Here is a 21096-nt window from a genome sequence, read left to right as displayed (position 1 = left end):
CAATGGAGACATCCCTGTCCCTTCCATGGATTCCTGGCTGGAAACTTGGGACACAAGTGAACGCCTTCAGTGCTTGGCTCTCTGGCACCAACAGCAGAGCCGAAAGGAGGAGCATCCCTACACCTGGGACAATTTGCTTCTAACACCTCCGACAAGCCGCTGGGGCGTTGGACTAAAATGACCTCGAAGTGCCTTTCTGACTTTCACTAAGAACAAAAACAGGAACGCCCCCCACGCGCTACCCTTTCCCACTTGTCTATTAGGTATTCTCCACAGCAGTCCTTCAACGCCAGTGACAACACAAAGAAGTCTCACATGCAAAGCAATGGCCCTCTAGCCACTTGGCGAAGAATGGCTGGGCCAGAACTGCAGGAACCCAGCCTCTGTAGATGTCACTGTGCACACATTTTTATCCCTGGGCACCAGAACCAAACCCAGACGTTCTGCTTCCGAGATCTCTTTTTGCATGTGGGAGCTTAATCTCCGAATGATTAGTTTTTAGATTTATTTCTGTTCTGTTTTATAGCACTTGGTGCCTGATGCATTACTGTCCCTCGCTTCCGCAGGACATATGCCTTCGTCACTTGGAGGCTGTCTGAACGTGTGCTCACTGCCCATGTGAATTGAAATCATAAACTTGATTGCAGAGGCTTGACTACTTTGCTCTCTTCTACCTGCATCGTGGGTTTCTCCACAGATCAGAATGAGCTCATATTCCACCACAAGGCTCAGAAGCAGGGTGATAAGCAAAGTAGTGGGATGAGCCAGGACCACCTCTCCCCGCACAGTGGGTCCTGAGGCTAACAGAGTAGACGGTCACATGTCATCAAGGGGCTGTAGGCTTCCCTACCTCTCTGCAGGGTCCCGTTCATCTCTCAGGCACCTGCGGGATTAGAGACCCTTCCTGTTGCCCACACACCTGTAGTCCCCACAGAAAGGGACGACTATTTTCATTTTAAGTCATTTTGCCCAGGTCTCTTTGAAGGTTGTTAGTTCACATATTGAAGATCCAAGTGGTGAAAAGGCAGAGGCTCTTATATATGTTTATGTGGTCAGCAGACAGGCCTTTCTAGCCCGTTGTGGTTTTGTTCATCTTTAATTACTACTGAATTCCGTTAGGAAATAGCTGCCAGGCCGGAACGGGAGCCAGAGGAGAAGTCACGGCTGCAGCAACCCTAATGTGCAGCCGCAGAAACAGCCAGTGCAGCGTGCCATGGGTGGCAGGGGATGCCTCCCCTGGTGGCTTGGACCTGAAGAAGCAATTTGGGGCACCCATGTCCCAAGTTAGTGAGTGAGGGGGCCCCTCCTGCACCCGGGTATCCAGGACAGGACCATGGGCAATGTTTTCTCTCTCTCCGTCTCTAGTGTTGTATTTTAGTGTTTGATATGGCTTCATGTAAACATTTTAAAAAGAATTACAGAAGATGTAGTGATATTATAAAAGATTTAGGGAAAAGGAGTATTAAAAATTGGTCATCTTAAATCCTCTAGCTGGCCATGAAAACTCACTTTCCTTCCTCTTTTGAGAGGTCTTCTGGTCCGGGTCTGAGACACCTGCTGACATTTGCCTCTTCCACTGGAATAATGCAGGAAGGTACTTGAAAGGCTGGGTGTACAGGCCTGTCACCTGTCATAGGCACCAGCCCAGAACCCCAGAAGTGCCAGGTGTAGGGGCCATTGTACTGCTCGCACTGTCCAAGGGCTGGCACCTGGTGCAAGAACTCTCAATACAGCAGCCCTGGGCATGGGATTCATGGATTAAAACCATGTTCTGTTTAAACGGGCAGATGCAAATCCCCGGTGGCCCGGCCCCCGGACACTGGGAGTCACAGGGACACAGCTGTGACGTAGAATTAGAGGGAGAACCAAGAAGAATAAACTTCCTGCTGCATGATATTAAACAGTCCTGGCTTCAAATCCATTCATTTAGACACGTTTACCTATCGGGCCACCTTTCCCCCCATAGCATGAAAAAGAAAAGTTCCCTGAGCTGGTTGCTCTCTGGGGGACTTGGGACACCATGTCCTCTGTGTCTGCATGGTGGCCGGCTGAGCTCAGCACACAGAGCCACCACCTCTGCACCTGCTCCCGGGTGACCTCTGGAGACGTGCCATGTTCCGGTTCAGGCACCTCTTCTGTGCTGCCTAAATAATCTGAATTTTCCTGCAAATCTGTGGACCCATAGAAAGAAGACATTCTTCAGGCCCAGTTCTCTCTCTTATCAGTCCCTGCAAAGGCTGTCACCTGCAGGCAGGGTCATGGGGCAGGAGGTGCCCAAGTCAGTGAATTAGATTGTACATATGAATGGTTACTAACCCAGTATTAAGTCTTCACGCTCATTTCCTGAAAGCCCTGATAAACAAAAACCATTCACAGGCAAAAGCTTTTCTGAAAGGAAGGGTTTGTTGAGCCACATGCTGGCCAGAAAGGGACCACCAGGGCCTGGGGCGTGCAGCCTGAGCCGCCAGCAGCAGCAGCAGCAGCAGCAGCAGGGCCAGGTGGAGGGGACAAGCATGCCTGCGCTGTCCTGGAGTTGACCAGAGTTTTGATGGGAACGGTCTGGGGAAGAAAGGCCTAACTTGTTTTGAAAGAATTTACATTGGCTGTTAAGGGGGTTGGGGGTGGGAGAAGGTGAAGGGGGTAGTTCTGGGATAGGTGCATCGTCCAGGAAGAAGGGTTGGCACCTTTGGACTGGTGGTCACAACAGTCTGGAAAGTTCTGTGATACGTGAGCAAGAGGTGGAGGCTCTGGGGGCCGGAGGTGCCTGTTCTAAGTAATAATGGAAATAGCCACCTGGGGGTTAATTCAAAGTTCCAACACCCGCTCAGGAATGCAGCCGGTTTTGCTGGTTTTGCTCTGCAGGTGTTAACTGATTAACCTCCCTGGTCTCTTCCTTGCACCCCCCAGCTTGCTGTAATTTAATTCAGAGCATCACAGATTTTTTTTTTTTCTTGTCACAGCAGAGGAAAATGGAAGGGAGGTGATGGGACAGAATCAGGGACGGTCTCTGGGTCCAGACGCCTATTGGCTCATCACACCCACACGCGGAGCCTTCTTCAAAAGGAAACCGAGAACTCCCCAGGTCTGGCCACCAGGTGGGGCTCTGGGGAGGGCAGCCACACCCACTCACTCCTAGTCCCTGGAAAGTTTCAGATTGTTCGGGGCCGGGGTGGGGGGTGGGGGGCGGCGGTGGGGGGGTGGGTGGGCGCAGCTCTTTCCTGGGCCTGTGAACTCGGTGTCACATCCCACCTTCTAGAGCTCCCCATGGGGGCAAAAACTCCTCAGTGGGTCCTGTCTAAGTCGGGGTGGGGGCGGGGATGGGGTACAGTCATATACCCTGGGGGAGGGGAGTCAGGGCTGAGGGTGACATCCAACCACTTCTGGGTGTATTCTCACTCTGCCAGGACGGGAGTCATCGCCAAGCCCACAGACGGTGGTTGAAAAAAAAAACCATGAAAATGATTTTTCAAGGTTATGTCTGGTGTAGGTAGTCACAAGAACTGTGGTTTTGGAAACATTCTTATTGAACAAATACATTTTTCAAGGGAAATTTTTATAGCTGTAGGGTCACATGCAGTCATAAGGGACGATACAGAGAGAGAGGTCTCTCAAACTTTGTCCCATTTTCCCTAATGTTAACATTTTGTGAAATTAGAGTACAGCGTTACAAGCAGAATATTGACATCGATAAGGTCCAGTGACCTCCTCAGGTCTCTCCAGTTTTCCTTGTGCTTGTGTGTGTCTGTGTATGTGTCTGAGTGTGTCTGTGTGTATCTGAGTGTGTCTCTGTCTGTATCTGAGTGTATCTGTGTATGTGCCTGAGTGTGTCTGTGTATGTGTCTGAGTGTGTCTGTGTGTATCTGGGTGTGTCTCTGTGTGTATCTGAGTGTGTCCGTGTATGTGTCTGAGTGTGTGTATGTACGTTTGAGTGCATGCCTATATGTATGTATGTGTCTGAGTGTGTATGTGTGTCTGTATATCTCTGTGTGTCTGAGTATGTGTGTGCCTGTGTGTGTCTGACAGTGTGTGTATGTGTGTATTTTAAGGAACAACAATGAACTACTTATTTGTTAGTGAGAAGGGAAATAGCCACAATTCATAAAAAAAAAATAGGCAAAATATATGCACAGACATTTTACCACGGAGATATGCAGATGACAAACACATGACAAAAATGCTCGATGCCTTGAAGTGCAGTTAAAAGCACTGCTTGCTTATTAAAAGGGTAAATTCAGAAGTTTGACTCTGCCAGGTATTGGCAAGGATGTGGAAGAAGTGGAACAATCACATACTCCTCGTGGGCGTGCAAAGGGGTACAATCATTTTAGAACACAATTTGGCAGTTTTTGATAAGATAAATATTCACCTATCTAATGACTATCTTACATGTGTCTGTGTGTGTCTGTGGGCATCTGTGTACATGTGTTTGAGAGTATGTGTTTGTGTATGTGAGTATCAGTGTGTATGTGCCTGAGTGTGTGTATGTTTGTGTGTGTCTGTGTGGTTTTTGAGAAATTAGCTAATTTCTTCTCGGTTGTCAAATCTATGAGCTTAAAGTTCTTCATCAAATCCTCTTATTATCCTTTTTTAAAAAGTATATTTTGCTGATTATGTTGTTACAGTAGTCCCAATTATTTTCCCTTTGCTCCCCTCCACCCAACACCCCACCTTTCCTCCAGCAATCCCATCCCCCTTAGTTCACGTCCATGGGTCATGCATATAAGTTCTTTGGCTTCACCCTTTCCTATATTATTCTTAACATCCCCCTGTCTATTTTGTACCAACCAATTATGCTTCTTAATTCCTGCACCATTTCCCCATTTCTCCCCCTCCCCCTCCCAGCTGATAACCCTCCAAATGATCCCCATACCTATGATTCTGTTCCTATCCTGGTTGTTTGCTTAGTTGGACTTTGTTTTTGCTTTTTAGATTCAGTTGTTCATAGTTGTGAGTTTGTTGTCAATTTAGTGTCCATAATTTTGATCTTCTTTTTCTTAAATAAGTCCCTTTAACACTTCATATAATAATGGCTCTGTGATGATGAACTCCTTTAGCTTTACCTTGTCTGGGAAATATTTCATCTGCCCTTCCATTCTAAATGATAGCTTTGCTGGATAGAGTAATCTTGGTTATAGGTCCTTTCTTTTCATCACATTGAATACTGCTTGCCAGTCCCTTCTTGCCTGCAAAGTTTCTTTTGAGAAATCAGCTGACAGTCTTTTAGGCACCCCATGTAGGTAAGTCTCTGCTTTTCTCTTGCTGCATTTAAGATTCTCTTTTTGTCTTGAAACTTTGGCATTTTAATTATGATGTGTTTTGGTGTGGTCCTCCTTGGGTTTAGCTTGTTTGGGACTCTCTATGCTTCCTGGACTTGTATGTCTATTTCCTTCACCAAATTTGGGGAGTTTTCCTTCATTATTTTTTCACATAAGCTTTTGATTTCTTGCTCTTCCTCTTCTCCTTCTGGCATACCTATGATTCGAATGTTGGCACATTTAAAGTTTTCCCAGGGTTTCCTAAGCCTCTGCTCATTTTTTTCAATTCTTGTTTCCTCATTCTGTACTGGTTGACTGTTTTTTTCTTCCTTATGTTCCAAATCATTGATCTGAACCCTGGTTTCCTTCACTTCATCATTGGTTTTGCGTGGATTTTCCTTTGTTTCACTTAGCATAGCCTTCACTTCTTCCCTTATGAGTTTGCCATACTCAAGCATATCTGTCAAGCCTGTGAGCATCTTTATGACCAGTGTTTTGAACTCTACATCTGTTAGGTTGGCTATCTCCTTGTTGCTTAGTTTTCCCTCTGGAACCTTGATCTGTTCCCTCTTTTGGGCCATACTTTTCTGTCTCCTCATCTTCACAGGCTCCTTTGTTTGTTTGCCTCTGCATCTTAGGTAGAGCTGTCACTCCTGTTATGTTGTAAGGGGTGGCGCCTTAGGTATTCTTCAGTATGGGCGACCCATTTCACCACATTGTGGTGCTGCATGTTGGGGAGGGGTCTGAGAGGGAACAATACCGCTTGCCTGGCACCTGTTCCTTTTCCAGGCACTTCTCCCTCTTCTGTATGGGCCTGGTGCCTTTCTAGTTGTTGCCCTAGCTATTGTTCCCAGAGTCGGTGGGTCTGCGGATATTCTAGGACCGTGGGGGCCCTTTAAACAGTGGACCCTACTGAGAGACTGACAGTTTCTGCCTCTGCCCCAACCCCCACTGGTTTGCACAGTCAGAAGCAATGAGGCTTGATTTTTCCCTGGCGCTGGAACGTGAGCTGCAAGCAGTCTGGTCTGGGGCTGGGGGCACTGCCCAGGTGTCTCTCCTCTCTTTTAAAAACATGTGACTGCACTTTCTACCCACTTGCTGCTGCTGCTGCTGCCGCTGCCGCTGCCACCACACCGCGTCCTCTCCACCCCGGCCCCGCCCCTCCTACCTGTCTGGGTATTTCTATTTTATCTCTCTGTTTGTTGGACTTCCATGCAGCTGAATTTTCTGGAACCTCTGGTTACCCCCAGTTGTGAGGTAGTTGTATTCCTTCTTAGTTATGGAGGGAGATGCAGCCTCTCTGTCTAGGCCTCCATCTTGGCTGAAGTCTCTTATTATCCTTTCGATGTCAGCGAATGAAGGGGGATGAGGAAACCTGGCTGCAGGGCTCACCCGTCTCTGAGCAACCACAGAGCTCCGGTACTTTTTAACCTCACCCCAGCCCCCGGAATCCTCCTGTATAACCTACGTTGGGTAAGTGTTAGAGTTGTTAGGGAGAGAAAGCAAGACCCTTGTTCGGGGAGACTATTTCTGTCATTTCTTTCTGATTAAACTCCCAGCAGCCACTAATGATGAGAGCGGTATAAATGTTTTTGGTTTTGTCACCAGCATGGAAGCCGGAACACTGACAAAAACTCAGAGAAGCAGCCTGTTCTGCAGCCTCTCTGACCGGTGCCACGCCTGTTGTCAGGGCCTCTGTCCTCAGGAAGGGACTGCGCAGCAGGGTCACAGAGACCAGATAAGGACACAGCTGATGAGACAGGACCTGGTCTGAGAATCATAACCCTTGATGCATCGTTACCCAGCTGGTGGACGCGCCATCCGACCTGCCTGCACAGTAGAGCCCGCTCTCAGCAACCATATTTAGAAAAAGGAAATTAAAAGTGGGAAGACATGAATGAAAGGTACGAAATAGAACTAAAGCTTAGCGAGGAATTTTAGAGATGATCCAGTTCACAGCCTTTGTTCAGCCAATGAAAGCCTCCCTATTGGTCACTTGTGACTGATCACAAAACCAGTGGGTCCTCTGGCCTCTCCTTCCCTGTGTGTCTGTCCCTGGGACATATAAATATACAGTAAGGGGCTGCTGGCTGCCATCCTTAGGAAGCGCTACTTATTGGTCACTTACAGGCATGTAGTTCTTGTCCTTTTCTGAGCAGGCTTGCTCAGCATTGGTGTGAGCCAGATAGAAAACCCGCATGCCTGAAATAAAAATATATACCCACACACCTATGTCCTGGGAGACATGGGTTGAACTCGACCACCTCAGAGGACTCTGTCAGGGGTGGAGTAGATGCAGGAAGAAACACGGCAAGTCATGGCAGCAGGAGACGTTGGGCTGCAGCAACCAGCACTCACGGTCAGGAGAGGGGAGGCGCGGAGGCCCAGAGAGGCGGACTGCAGCCAGGGCCTGCAGGAGGGGGGAAGGGACCCCGCAGTCAGCCCCCCGGGGGACGGCTGTCCATTCCGCTCACCACGGGGCCTGACATAGAGGTTAGGGAGGGAAGGTACAGTACCCACACTTACCTCAGGCCCCCCGGACCCCCTGCCAGGCTGAGCAGGTGAATTTCACGCTCACCTGCTGGGAGGAACAGGGTTTTGTTCAGCCGGTGGGGGCCCAGCTGAGCGTTGGAGGTTTAAGTAACTGGATACTGGCCGAGTCAGGGGGTCAGCACAGATGGCTTGGAAGTGAGGAATTAGGTATCCATTTCCCCCGTTTCCCTGTCTCTGTGGGTTCAGTCCTAACCCACCATTAGGACTGAACAATGGTTTTGGAGCCTTGAAGGGACTGCGGTGCCTTGGCTCCGCCGTGCTGAGCGAGAAGGGTGGGGGAAGGCTTGAGCTGGGGTGAGTCAGGGAGGTCCCTGTTTTTACTATTTCTGGACCCAGCAGTGTCCTGCTCCCTTCATGGGCAAGTCTGCCTCTCCCCGGCATGGCCCAGTGGGCGTCTGGGCCTGGCTAGGTGGGACTCGGACTCAGTGGGTGGGAATGGGTGGCCTCGATCGTGGGCTTGCTGAAATCTAAGAGATAGCGGGCAGCTCACATCACCCCCACTCCTGTGTTTAACTTCAGGGAAGGTAGGAGGAAGCAGGTCGCGGGGCAGGCGTGGCCTGAGTGGAACCCCTCCAAGGTCAAATACCGGCTCCATGAATGGCTCTTGACTCACTGACTACTGGAGACAGGAGAACACGCCTCTTTCTTTCTGTTTGGGGACAGGAAAATCATTCCATTTAATTGTTTTAAAACACAGTCTTTTTCAATGACAGTGATTGCTCACTACAGAAACATTTCAATGACTAGGAAAAGGAGTCCCAGGAAAATGGCACGGCATCCTTCCACCTCTCAGTGCCATGCACTGGTGCGGCTTCTCTCATTTCCTTTTTCTACTGAGTTGTTTGGAAACTTTTATCGTGCTCTTTTTCATTTAACACTGGAGCACGAAAACTCTCCAGGCTCTTACAGATTCCACAAGACCATGCTACTGATGGTGGCGGAATATTTCATTGTGCAGCATCAAACCAATATTTGTTACTGATTTTTCGTTATTGGTAATTTGGGTTGTCTACAATTTTTCACAATTGCTAAGATTTCTTTCGATGACATCTTCATGCAAAATGATTTTTCTGTGTTTAGGATTCTCTCTTTAGGGCACCCCTCCCCCCCAGTAGATTTAGTGGGTCAGAGAATGTGCTCTTTCTAAGACCCTTGATACAAAGTACCATGCCGACTACCTCAAAGGTGAGCCGTTCCACTGTGGATGTAGGTTCTCTCTCACCCGACTCTCAGCAGTATTGAATCTTCTGATTAAAAAACAAAATCTGACAACTTGATTGCCTTGCACATCTTTATTATTTTAAATTGTTTATTTGATTATTAATAATTTTTCTCATCTTTCCTATAATTGTAGGCACTTGCATGTTGCTTTCTAAGAATTTGATGTTCACATTCTTTGCCTCTTTATCTCTTGGGGTTCCAGGGTTTTAAAATTCAACTCGTGTGAGCTCGTTCTATCTTAAAGTTTTTAAACCTTTGTCCATCATATATGCTATAAACTTTTTATAGTTAAAAATGTTATATTCAAAGTTTTAAATATTTTATATAGTTTAATTTGCTTTCTACCTATATGTGTTATATACATTTAGATGATTTCTGATTGTTACAAGGCTTAGAAATACCGAAATGTTCCAGAAATTAAATACTTATTGCTATTTTCTTTAATTTATGTAAAACAAAGCTGCTACAGCAACTGCTTTGGTCATTGGCCAAGAGGTCAAAGTCAATGGTCATAGCTCCCTTCCCATTATCATCTACTCTCACTTCAGCTGTATATGGTTATTTGCCTGGTAGGGTGATCATGACCCAAATCTTGACATTTATAGATGTCAAGAGCACTGATGTGTTCTTATAGTTATTGGGTTACCTCAGTTTTCCATTGACCAGGACCCCTGGGATGAGTGGTATAGGTGCAGAAATTTGTCTTTCCCTTTAGAGAAGATACGTCCACTGATAAACAGGCCAGGTCCCTGAAATTTGCAGCTCCAATCTCTGACACACGTGTGCTTACTAAGACATCTGCCTTTCTATTTTCCAAATCCAATTAACATAACATCATGTCTGCAAGGCAGTGGGTTGGAAGGGTGTTTAGCAAAATGTTCAAGGTCTCTCCTGAGTATGCGGACTTGGCATAACCCAAGTCCACGCTGTAGAAGTACATTGCTGCCCTGCCATACAAAGGCAAAACACATCTGCTCATCTTTCCTGAAAGGAATGGGGAGGAGCAAACATTTTCTAGGTCAATAGCAACACATTGCCAGGGAGTTTGCTCCAGGAATGACACCACCTCCAGCTCCCCAGCTGCCATTGTTGTCGCCACTTGATTAAATGTATGATACTTTTACACAGGGCTTGACACATGACTGTCTGTGAGCCAAATCATTCCTGTGGCCTGTTTAGTATAACCTGCAAACAAAGAATGAGTTATACATTTTTTAAAAAATAATTTATTTGTTTGTTTATTTTATTTTTAGAGAGAGGGGAAAGGAGAAAGAGAGGGAGAGAAACATCACTGCGTGGTTGCCTCTCACTCGCGGCCCCAACTGGGGACCTGACATGCAACCTAGTCATGTGCCCTGACTGGGAATCGAACCAGTGACACTTGGCTCGCAGGCCAATGCTCAATCCACTGAGCCACAGCAGCCAGGGCTGAGTTATACATTTTTTTAAAGGTTGCAAAAATATAACAAAGATTATGGGACAGTAGACCAAATGTAGCTCAGAAAGCCTGATGTATCGACTATCGGGATGTTTACAGTGACAGTGTGCTAACCCTACTCTAAAGGCCTTTTCCACAACTCACATGGCCACATGGGAGATCAATGGGCATGTGGACTGACCTGTGCTGCAGTCTCCTGCCCTTGATGGTGGCACTGATTTCTGCTGTTCCCTCTTGGACCGTGATGCTGGTTTGGGTTCACTGTCTTAGTGAGAGGAATTCTGCTGGAATAGCCCTCACTCCAAAGATCAGGGAAACAATGTAGCTACTAAATGCATCTATTCTGGGCCTGGGGAATTGCCACAGGATGGAGGGGAGCTCACCAAATCCATATGAGACGGACTTGGGCCAAGATTCCATCTCACACCTGAAATTCACAATTTCTCTATTTGGTGAATCACGTGGGGGGGTGTGGGTCTCTGAAGATGAGCATCAGTTCAGAGCTAACGTTTCATGACCTTCAGAAAGTCTAGATAGTTGCCTTTCACTAGTGCACAGTCACCCTGTTGTGTTAGTTTCCTAGGTCTGCTGTAAATGAAGTACCACAAACCAAGTTTACAACAGAAAGTTACTATCTCACAATCCAGGAAGGTGAAAAAGTTCTAGGTCAAGGTGGCACCAGGATCGGTTGCTTCTGTCCAATGTTCCTTGCCTAGCTCCCGTAGCCTCAGGTGTTCCTTGGCCTGTGGCTGGCATTCTCTCTGAATCTTCACATCACCTCCCCTCTGTGTCCATATGCCCCCATTTATAAGCACACTAGTCATATCAGGACCCAACCCCATGACCTCATCTCAACTTCATCATCTGCAAAGATGATCATGTTTGCAGGTCCTGGGGGTAGGACTTCAACACCTTTTTGGAGGGGACACAATTTAATGCATAGCTCTGGTACCTAGCCCCGCTCCTGCTGGGTAAGACTCATATACACTGTGGCCTTGCATTAAGGACCTTCCTCAAAGGGACCTGGCCTCTGTGCTTGTTTAGGGACTGAGTCCCACACCCACTCTGGCCCTATGAAGCCTGGAGGAGCCACAGCACTTGTGAAGGACGCTGGTGGCCCCTCACCTGAGAGGGTGGAGCGGCCTCTGGGCATTCCTGGGTGACTGAGAAAGGCGCACAAAATAGATCCACCCCCACACTGAAGCCTCCCCTGAGCCCAGGACCCTCCTTAGCTGCAGCACCAGCTCCCACACCTACCATGCATGTGAGGCACCTGGGAACTTTCTAGAATGCAAAGTTGACTCCATGAAATCTGGGAGGGAGCGTGTCCATCAAGATCCTGGGGGTGAGATTCTACCAGCCCACCTTGAGTAGGGAGGTTTCCATGTGTTGAGTTGGGGTAGGGAGTCCAGCATAAACTGTTGGTCATTAAAATACTTGTAACGGTGACCAACTTGTTAAGTCGGACCAGGACTCAACTCAGTGTATCTTGTTCCCTAACCTGTCATTTTTAAAAAACAGGGCACATAAGGTTGTCATGAGATCTTGTGTTAGCGTCGCGGCTCCTTCAGACATACGACCCACGTGGGAGGGCAGAGTTGGACACTTGGAAGTTCTCTCTCACTTTTTCCCCAAGGAGGTAGGAATTGGGCTTAAAAAAAGATCATTGCTCATGCACAGAGAATGATGTAACAAACACCTGAGAATCTATATCTCCCTCCTTAACGTAATAGATGCCAACCTTTTTACCGCACTCCTTTTAGATTTTCTCAATGAAGAAAACATTACACGTAAGTGAGGGCCCTTTGTGTCCTCCCTGACCCCATTTCTCTCCTTCCCACATGGGCCCATTATGCATAGGTAAGAGAGTCCCCTACCTGTCTGTGTGGTTTTTATTGTATTTCATGTGGGTGCCGTTCTAAGAGTAAGTTGTATTGTTTGACATATTTCAGAAATATTTATCATAAATGATACCATACTTTAAGAACTACTCTTAACTTATCTTTTAAATTTAACTTTGTTTTCAATATTTATCTTTTTTATTATTTATTTTTATTTATTTATTTATTCATTTTCATCTTCTGTAAGGTATGCCATATATATGGTATATGCAGAAATTATCCAGGCATGTGCTATGAAAAAGAGAGACATTTATTGAAGAAGATACAAGATACATTGTACATAGGACAGTGACGCCTCAGTTCCCTTCAAAATAGGCACCATGGCACCTCACACAGGTCTCCCCATCGCCATCAGCTGCCCTCTTGTATTTTCCTGAATCTCATCAATGGTCTAAAACGTCTTCCCTTTCAAAGGTGATTTTAGTTTTGGGAAAAGCCAGAAGTCTCAGGACCCCAAATCTAGGCTGTAGGGGGGCTGAGTCACCTGGGTGATTTGATGTTTCACCAAAAAACTCTGCATGAGACATGATGTATGAGCAGGTGCACTGTTGTGATGAAGCTGCCAGTCACCAGTTGCCCATAGCTGCGGCCTCTGAATGATCCGAATAGTCTCTGTGGAGGAATGTTCAGGCTTCACACAAAATCTGATGCAGATTCATTGCCCTACTTGCTCCGTCATTTTGAATGTGGTGACCACACAGCACACCTGCTCACTCAATGGTGCCTACCACCCCCACTGACTAGTACAGTGAAGTCACCATTGTTCACGCATGCGCATCCCAGTCCACTCTCCTTGGCTGCCAGGTTACATCGATATTATGCAAACTATTCTTGTTATATTAACAGTGGCTGGACTTTTTCCGGACAGACCTTCATATAGCATATATACATTATACACACACACACACACACACACACAGATACATATACATATACTTTAGGTTCTTTTTCTCTTGTATTATTTTATTTATTTTCTTTAAAAAAAAAAAGCTGTTGCAAATAATGCTGCAAAGATTATCTTTGTCTGTGTGAGAAATGAGCGTGGTGGTTCTGCATGATCATGAGCATCACCCAGGTCTGGTGGCCCCACTGTCTCTGGGCCCTGGTCCTTCCCCAGGTCATACTTGTCAAGTGGTCCCAGCTCAGGATTGGCAGCTCTGGAGGACAGAGCCTGGCTGGGCCAGGTGTGAGGATGAATGTGGTGGCACAAATCTGACCTGGAGGGGCTGCAGGTCACCTAAAAGTAAGTGCTTCTCTCAGATGAGATTCACTTTCCTCAGAGCCTAATCTCTCACTGAAGAAAAATATTCCTTTATTCATTCATTCTCCCACGGCTATGTATTGAATACGGCACCCATCATGGGTGCTGAGGCCGCCTGCATGCACAGAGTAGACCAAGCTCCTGCAGCGTGGCCCTTCCATTCTGTTGTGGGAGGGGACCTTCTCGTAGTGCGTGAGTGAACCACTTTGTACATCTGAAGATAATAAGAGCCACGAAAGAGGAAGAGCCAGGGCAGGGCAGGGGACCCAAGGCAGCTGGGTTGGAGATGGCCTTTGGGACGCCGTGTCCAGGGGGACTTCCTTGGGAGGACATGAGCGGCAGACCCCACAGACAGGAGGAGAGGGTCCCACTAGAGCAGCGGTTCTCAACCTGTGGGTCGCAACCCCTTTGGGGGCTGAACGACCCTTTCACAGGGGTCGCCTAAGACCATCGGAAAACACATATATAATTACATATTGTTTTTGTGATTAATCACTGTGCTTTAGTAATGGTTGGGGTCACCACAGCAGGAGGAACTGTATTAAAGGGTCGCAGCATTAGGAAGGTTGAGAACCACTGCACTAGAGGGAAGAGCGCCTCCACTTTATCCGTTCCCATGTCTGCTCTTGTGTGCACAACCTCATTGTTTAAAGGAAAAGGAAAGGAGAGCCAGAAAATAAAGGTGGATAAAGAAGTGAAAGTGCTCACTCGTTGCTGTGAATAGGATGCCAGGGCCCACTGGAGTGGGACCCCCCTCCCTGCAGGCACAATTCCTTAGTGGAAGACATGGCAGTGCCCTGCTGTCACACAAACTTGCCACGGACATGTCTCACAAGATAATGCTAAGGGAGAAAAAACGAAATTTGAAGTTCACGTCCTGGGCAGAGGAGATGGGAGAACAGGCCTGTCGTTCTCCTGCTCGGCTTGTCCAGGCGCAGTTTCCACTGCCCCGGCCTTGGAGCCTCAAGCTAGTTGAAAATGACTGTGTACCCACATCGGAAGGATGAGGCCAGGCGGGCGGGCCTCATCTGTCCATTCTCCTTTGCCCTGAAGTGGGTGGCAGGGACCCCATGAGCTGCTATTAACACTACTGTGCCTCTCGTGGGTCATCTCTCACTATGAATCACTTTCCAGTGAGTGTAATGTTGACATTAGCCGATAAACAGGGACCCGGGCCGGGTTGTGACCGAGGATACTCCCACGGATAAGAGTGCGATGTTCTGAATCTCAAATCCCTTACCAAGATGACTGCATGACACAGGTTTTCCTTTATCAGCAAACTCGTCCATGTGGCTTGCCTGTGTTTGGGAAACACCTGTTAATCACTGGAGATTACTTGGCGTGAAGGACTGTGAGACCCTCCTTAGGCAAATGTTATCTAACACTCTTTCGGTAAACAGAACCAGGGTTTAAAATCATGGGCTCCGACAGATTCTCACCCCTGACTTGTAGTCTCTTGGGGAGCAGAGAGAAGGTCGTGGCCGCCATGGAACCCAAGGTGATCTGTGTCCTGCTCATGGTCTTCTCGCTGGCCCTCAGCACCCTGGCTCAGGGCCAGGACGGTAAGACAGCCTTCTCCCTGCTTCTTGGTGGCCACAGAGAGGTAGCTGGATGCAGCCTTTGTTTCACAGAGGGGTATCTTTGAGCCAAGCGCTGCTCTCATCCCTTGAAAGATTTTAGAAGGCAAAAGCAGGTAGTGATAGCATCAGGGAAAGGGCCAAGGAGAAGTTTCAGAACTGCTGTGAGAAAGCAGATTCCTTGGTTGGTGCTGTATTCCAGTACTGACACTAGAATATTAGGCTATTCTTGAATATCATAGTCCAAAGAGTAAGCTTGGATGTAGGGTACAGGAATAGCACTTCTAAATGTCTCAGCCAAACTCTACCGCAGGGGGTGGACCCACTCAAAGCCTACACAGCTGTCTAAGAGCCTGCTCCATGGGTGTGCACCCCGAGAACCTCTCTGGCAGGTGTGTGGGCTTGCCTGGGTCCCAAGCTCTGCAGAACCCAAACTACCTGTCCTATTGGTGTGTGTTCCATTGGAATTAGTCCACAGGTGTCACCAATGAGAGAGGGCACTATTGCTTCCTTTGGGCTTGTTGGTATTTTAATGCCTTTATCCTCAGAATGTGATCCAGAGTCTCCCTTAGATGGTTGCCAAAAAAATTCAGTGTGATGTTGTTTGTGAAATGTGCTTTGCAAGCTACAAAGTACTAAATAAATATCACTTATTATTGTTAGAATGCTTTGCTGGACTTCACAAAGGAATAAATGTGGACATCCCGCCTTCTCTGTCTAGGTGCGGTATCCCACATCCACCTGTGTTTGGAGGGACTGTCCTTCACAGAGTCCAATGCCCCAGGTCAAGGCCAGCTGTGGCCACCTCTGCCCTGAATCTCGGTCCACCTGTCTCTCTGACTCTTCTCCCGCTTCTGTTCAGGCTCCTTCCCTCTCTGTCCCTTTACTATTAATGCTCCCAAGGCCTCGCTCCTTGTCCCCCTTGTCTTCTGACTCATGGCACACAGCCATGAGCATCTACAAGCCCACATGATAGAAAGGAACTTCTCACCCTCCTATGCCCCTAGTTCCAAGACAGAGTTGGGGAAGGGGTTCCAGACTCCTCTTCTATTACCTGCCTCAGCCTGCTGAGTTTGCCTTCCCAGAGTCCTGGCCTCTGGCCCTGACTGCAGACCCTGCAGATCTTGCATCCAGACCACATGGGAGCTGTCAGCTGGCCCATTTACCCTTGGTATTCTTGGATTTGGGTCATTTCATCACACCTCTAGGGAAAGCTGTTGCTCTTGGGCTGACATCGTCTACCCTAGGCCTCAGCTTGGTTCCCCCCAGACCACCCCCACCCCAAATGGACCTGCAAACGGACTTACACCTCCTCGAACCCACCTTTCTCTCGCCCTTTACCTCCATTAAACATGCTGCTCCTTCTGCTTGGAACACCCACTGCCTCATCCTCATGTGGTCAACCCCCTCCTACAGGAAGCGCTCCTTGCTTTGTCCAGCCTTGTCATCAGTTTCCCTTCTGCACTTTCCCTGGACACACTGGGATGGTCTCACTGCTCTGTTTTGTACACATACTTGGATTTCTCCCATATTTCAGTTTTGGTTTTTTAACAAGTAGGTCTCTATTTTTGATTTCTGAGTCCCTACCACCCGCCACAGAGCCTGTCATAAGCTCGATTTCTGAGGGATCTGCACTGTCTGTTTTTGCTGTGCTAGCTTCTGTTTCGATCACCCACACACGGCGCTCAATGGATATATATTGATGGAGTAAACAAGCGTAATAATTGTTCATTGAAATTAACCTACATTGCTCAGGTAGGTGCAAGGATTCCAAATCCCAGGCTCCGTGTGTTTTCCCTGAGGTTACATGTTTTCACATCAGGAAATGAGGACAGGGTGTCCCTCTTGGACCCCGAGCCCTGGGTCAGCATCCACGCGTGACTTCCCTTTGCCTCCTGCCCTGTGCACTTTCAGAGACATGTACGATGGCCCTGAGTGAGAGGAAGAATTGCGGCTATCCTGGCGTCACGCCGTCCCAGTGTGCGGCGAAGGGCTGCTGTTTTGACAACACCGTCCCCAACTACCCGTGGTGCTTCTACCCTTTGACCATCCACAACAATCTTCCAGAAGGTATGTCCATGACAATGCTGTGGGGGTTGATGGTGTAGAATTAGTGAGAAAAGCTGCTCAGGACCCCAGGACCCTAGTCCACATGGCCAGCTGCAACTTACCCAGAACAGTGGCCATGTGGTGCGTGGGGGGAAGTGGTTTTGTCTAAATCAGGCTGCATTCAGGCCTGGGGGTGAAAAGGCAGGCTGGAAGGCTGCTTGGGGAAGAACTCTGGCTTCCCCCTGGCTTTTCTTCATGTCTCTAACCAAATCTCATGAGGAATCGTCCTTGCCATGCTTACCGTGGGCTGGGAGTGAAAGGAAAGACAAGTACGAAGATGGTTTGTGTTTTCTAAAGAATCTTCCCATTGAAACTTCCAAGTCAAATCTCCTGGAATTATTCACAAGTGAAAGAATATCCTTATTCTCACTAACACATGCCTCGCCCCCTCCACTTTCCCCTTTCAGAAGAGTGTCCGTTTTAGCCGCCTTCCTGGTGGGAGTCCTGCCCGGCCTGAGAATGGCCCTCCCCCAGCAGCTGCAGCTCCACCACGTCACGGCCCGCAACTCGGCCACGTCACCGCCTATGCGCCGTGAGGCTCCTGCATCTGCGTCGGGGCCTTAGCTCACTACATGGATTGGCTGCTCTGATTTTTCTTGCTCAACATAGGCCTAACAATTAAAATAGATGAATGCTAGTTTGCGCTGTTAGTTCTTTTTAAAAATATAAACAATTTTCCTTTCTTTCAAAGAGAAGTGCCCTGTTTTTCCCTTTGGCTTCTTGTCTTGGACTATACATTAATTCATGCTATCTCAGGGGAGGTAGGAAGGGGAGATGAGAAGATGGAGGGGTGACAAGGTTATAGAAGTTGACTCAGTAGGTATCAGCGGCTGGGGTCCATGCACAAGGTCACTCCTTGCAAAGTCTAAGGAACAACTCCATGCCACACCTCTGTCAGGTCATGAAAATAGACACCAAACTCTGTTAATGTTCTTGCAAAACTCATTGTGGATGCCTACTGCCATGCAAAAAAAAAAAAAAACCTACTTCTCAATTTCTTCCCTTCCCCCAGATGGAAACCTTAAAGAAACACCACCTCCAAAGAGAGGGATACAAAGGGTACATGTCACCTTTTACTGACACAGGCACCGTGGAAGGACAGGGACCCAACTGGACCTGCCAACTACACCGGGGCATTGCACAGACAACCCAGCTGGGCCAGCAGTGCAGATGTGGCAGTCTTAGCAGCCTTAGATGTCCCCCCCTCACCCCAGGGCTTCAGCTCTGGGCTGTCATCCTGCCCCAGGAGCTCAGCTAGACAAGTCTATCACGCCCCAGATTGGCTCCTCCTCTCAGATGTCCTTGCTTTGGGCACAATCTGGACAGCTGTTGGTGGGGTCCCAGGCGCAGCGGGGCACTCCCGCCCTCCACAGCCAGCCGGGTCCCAAGAAGAACAAGGGATACTGAGCTTTGTGTGAACAGTGCGTTCTAAACTGGCTGGTCAGAGCAATCACTCCCCCAACCCTCTGCCACAGGACAAGCACGCACACAGGCCCCAGGGGCCAGGAGTCCTGGGTACAGGATGAGAACCCCAACACATGCACACAGCAGCACCCACATGTGCACGGTCATGTGTTTCGTGATCTGTGTGCTGTGGGGACCACCATGGCTTCTCCTCATTGGAGAATCTGCAGAGAGGTTTTCTTCTCTCTTTCGTGTCCCCACCTATGTGCTCTCTCTCACAGCCGCCACCTGCTCAGTCGAGGTAGAAAGAAACCATCTTTGTCTAGTTCAAGCCCTTGGGAGATGCCGTGCCTTCTAGTCGTAGCCTCTGGAGGTAACGGTCCCTGGGAATAGACCTCTCTGTCTGTCCTGGCCTCTCCCCTTCCTGATCCTCTCCATGGGGAGGGGCTCACGTGCCCTGTGGCTGCCTAGTGAGGGAGTCCTTGGGTCCACAGCTGTTCCCTGGGATTTCGTCTGGGGAATGCGGCTTGAGTTTTCTGAGGAGTCCAGCTGGTTTTGTTCCCTGTATCTGACTCTAAGTCTTCCTGTAGCCAGGGACAGGCAGCAGCCTTCCTCCTGGCAAATGTGCCAGACAGTGGCCCAGAGGCCAGGTGACAAGGAGACTGCAGGGATACAGGGCTGGTGGCATCAGCCCCTCCCCCGGATCAGGTTACACAGAAAGAATTCGTGGCCCATGATCCATGTTCACCCCCAGAATGTGCGATCCCGTGGCTCCACCATCTGAATGTCAGGCCTGCGGGGAGGAGAGAGACTAGGGGGCTCCTGCAGGGGCGTACCTGCCTCAGCCTGAGGAGCTGGAACACACGTCCTTCTGTCCCATAGCGGCCCAGCACCCTGCACAGGACCCAGAGGTGGGTGCAAAAGATGCGGATCTCTGCCACACGGTCCTTCCAGAAACTCACAAAAATCCAGGAGAATTCTAGCAGCGGAACATGACTGCCGGGAGGGGCAGAGAGCTCTGGGTGGAGCTCAGGGTGGGTGACACCTGACCCAGAGCAACGCTGGGCAAGCTCGCCCTCCAGCGGGGGTTGGAAAGCCCAGATACTCAGCAGGGTGCTGGGGCCACGCTGCCCCTCTTCAGGCCACCCACACCTGTCCACTGGACCTATAGCACTCGCTCAAGTTTTGGGGGTCGGGGGAAGCTGCTGAGTGCTGGGTGCCATGACAGGTGGGGCAGCATGCGTGGATGCAGGAGCTGGGCCTGAGGGGACAGAGGGCACTGGGTGACATGCTACTTCCTCCTTGTGGTCAGAGCCGGGGGAGCTGAGATAAGAGAGGAGGAGGCTGGGAAGGAAACCCACAAAGAGTGAAATGTTTCCTCCTCATGCCCAGGACTATACAGACATTAGAGCCTGTCCAGCACTGACCTCTGCCCTCAGCAGCCCCTCACCCACGGTGCTCCACACCCACCCCTCCCCCTGCCCCTGCCCCTGCCCCAAAGCCTTGTGACGGGGACCATCTCGGGGTGCTGGTATCATACCACAGCCCCATCCATGCCCCTCCACAGCCACGCACATGTGGGCGAGGGAGATGGGGGGAGGGGGAGGGCAGAACTACTGTCTTAAAGAAGCAAAGGCCGACCTCTCTGGGTCCCTGCGAAGTCCTTGCAGCGTACGGAAGGCTGATGGGAGAAAGGCAGCCGCGGCGATAACGTGCCTCAGTGAGAACAGCTCTGCTGATAAGGCCCAGGAGTCGTTAACAGTTCGGGGAATGCACACACATGCAGTACACACGCACACACGTACACTCACGCACGTGCGCACATGGCCCCTAAAGAACCCGGGCCCCTCTCCATCCCCCAACTTAAGAGCAAGCTGAGGAAACCTGTGTGTGTGGTCCTCAGGGGCCAGTGCTCCCTTGCACCTAAAACCATTGAATGTCGGCAGGGGAGTGAAACCCTCCCTATAACTTTCATATTTGAATACATGGCTTGGTAGTGAAAAGCGTTAGACGCTTTCTATTTTTGATTTTGGAATCGGGCTTTCTACCTCCGCACAATGCAGTGGAGTGACGAGTCGGTGTGCAGTTTTCTTGCTTTACCAGACAGGAAGCTAAAATGCTAATCTGCCCCATTCAATACCAGATACTGCCCTTTGCCTGCCGGCCTGGAAACTGCCAAATTGGGGAAGTTTCTAGAATGTCCTGTGTCCTTGAAGAGCTTCAGACAAAAATTCAGGGGGGAAAATGTTTATGGGGAGACTTTCCCATTTATGGGGCGAAGTCGGGGATTTTCTGGAAGATAAGAGGTGTGGAGACTGTCGCATCTGCATTAGGCCGGGAGGGGACTGGGAGAGTGTAATGGAGGAGCCGTGAGGGC

General features: G+C 49.1%; 1 protein-coding gene across 1 annotated transcript; it reads left to right on the top strand.

Moving 5' to 3' along the window:
• The first annotated feature begins 15080 nt into the window (after positions 1-15080).
• TFF1 (trefoil factor 1) lies at positions 15081-17952 on the top strand. The gene is made up of 3 exons (XM_090271508.1): positions 15081-15191; positions 17121-17276; positions 17723-17952. The coding sequence occupies exons 1-3, from the start codon at positions 15116-15118 to the stop codon at positions 17737-17739; spliced, it is 249 nt and encodes an 82-aa protein (XP_090127634.1). The 5' UTR covers positions 15081-15115; the 3' UTR covers positions 17740-17952.
• Positions 17953-21096: the final 3144 nt, after the last annotated feature.

Source organism: Furipterus horrens, unplaced genomic scaffold (genome assembly GCF_987537825.1).
Source record: "Furipterus horrens unplaced genomic scaffold, mFurHor1.1.pri manual_scaffold_1, whole genome shotgun sequence".
NCBI classification, from domain to species: domain Eukaryota; kingdom Metazoa; phylum Chordata; class Mammalia; order Chiroptera; family Furipteridae; genus Furipterus; species Furipterus horrens.
This window is presented reverse-complemented; position numbering and strand designations above follow the sequence as displayed.

Excerpts from the sequence above, each read along its gene's own strand:
- TFF1 (XM_090271508.1), top strand. The coding sequence starts at position 15,116 with ATGGAACCCAAGGTGATCTGTGTCCTGCTCATGGTCTTCTCGCTGGCC. Across the intron at positions 15,192-17,120 it reads CCTGGCTCAGGGCCAGGACG|AGACATGTACGATGGCCCTG; the intron begins GTAAGACAGCCT and ends GTGCACTTTCAG.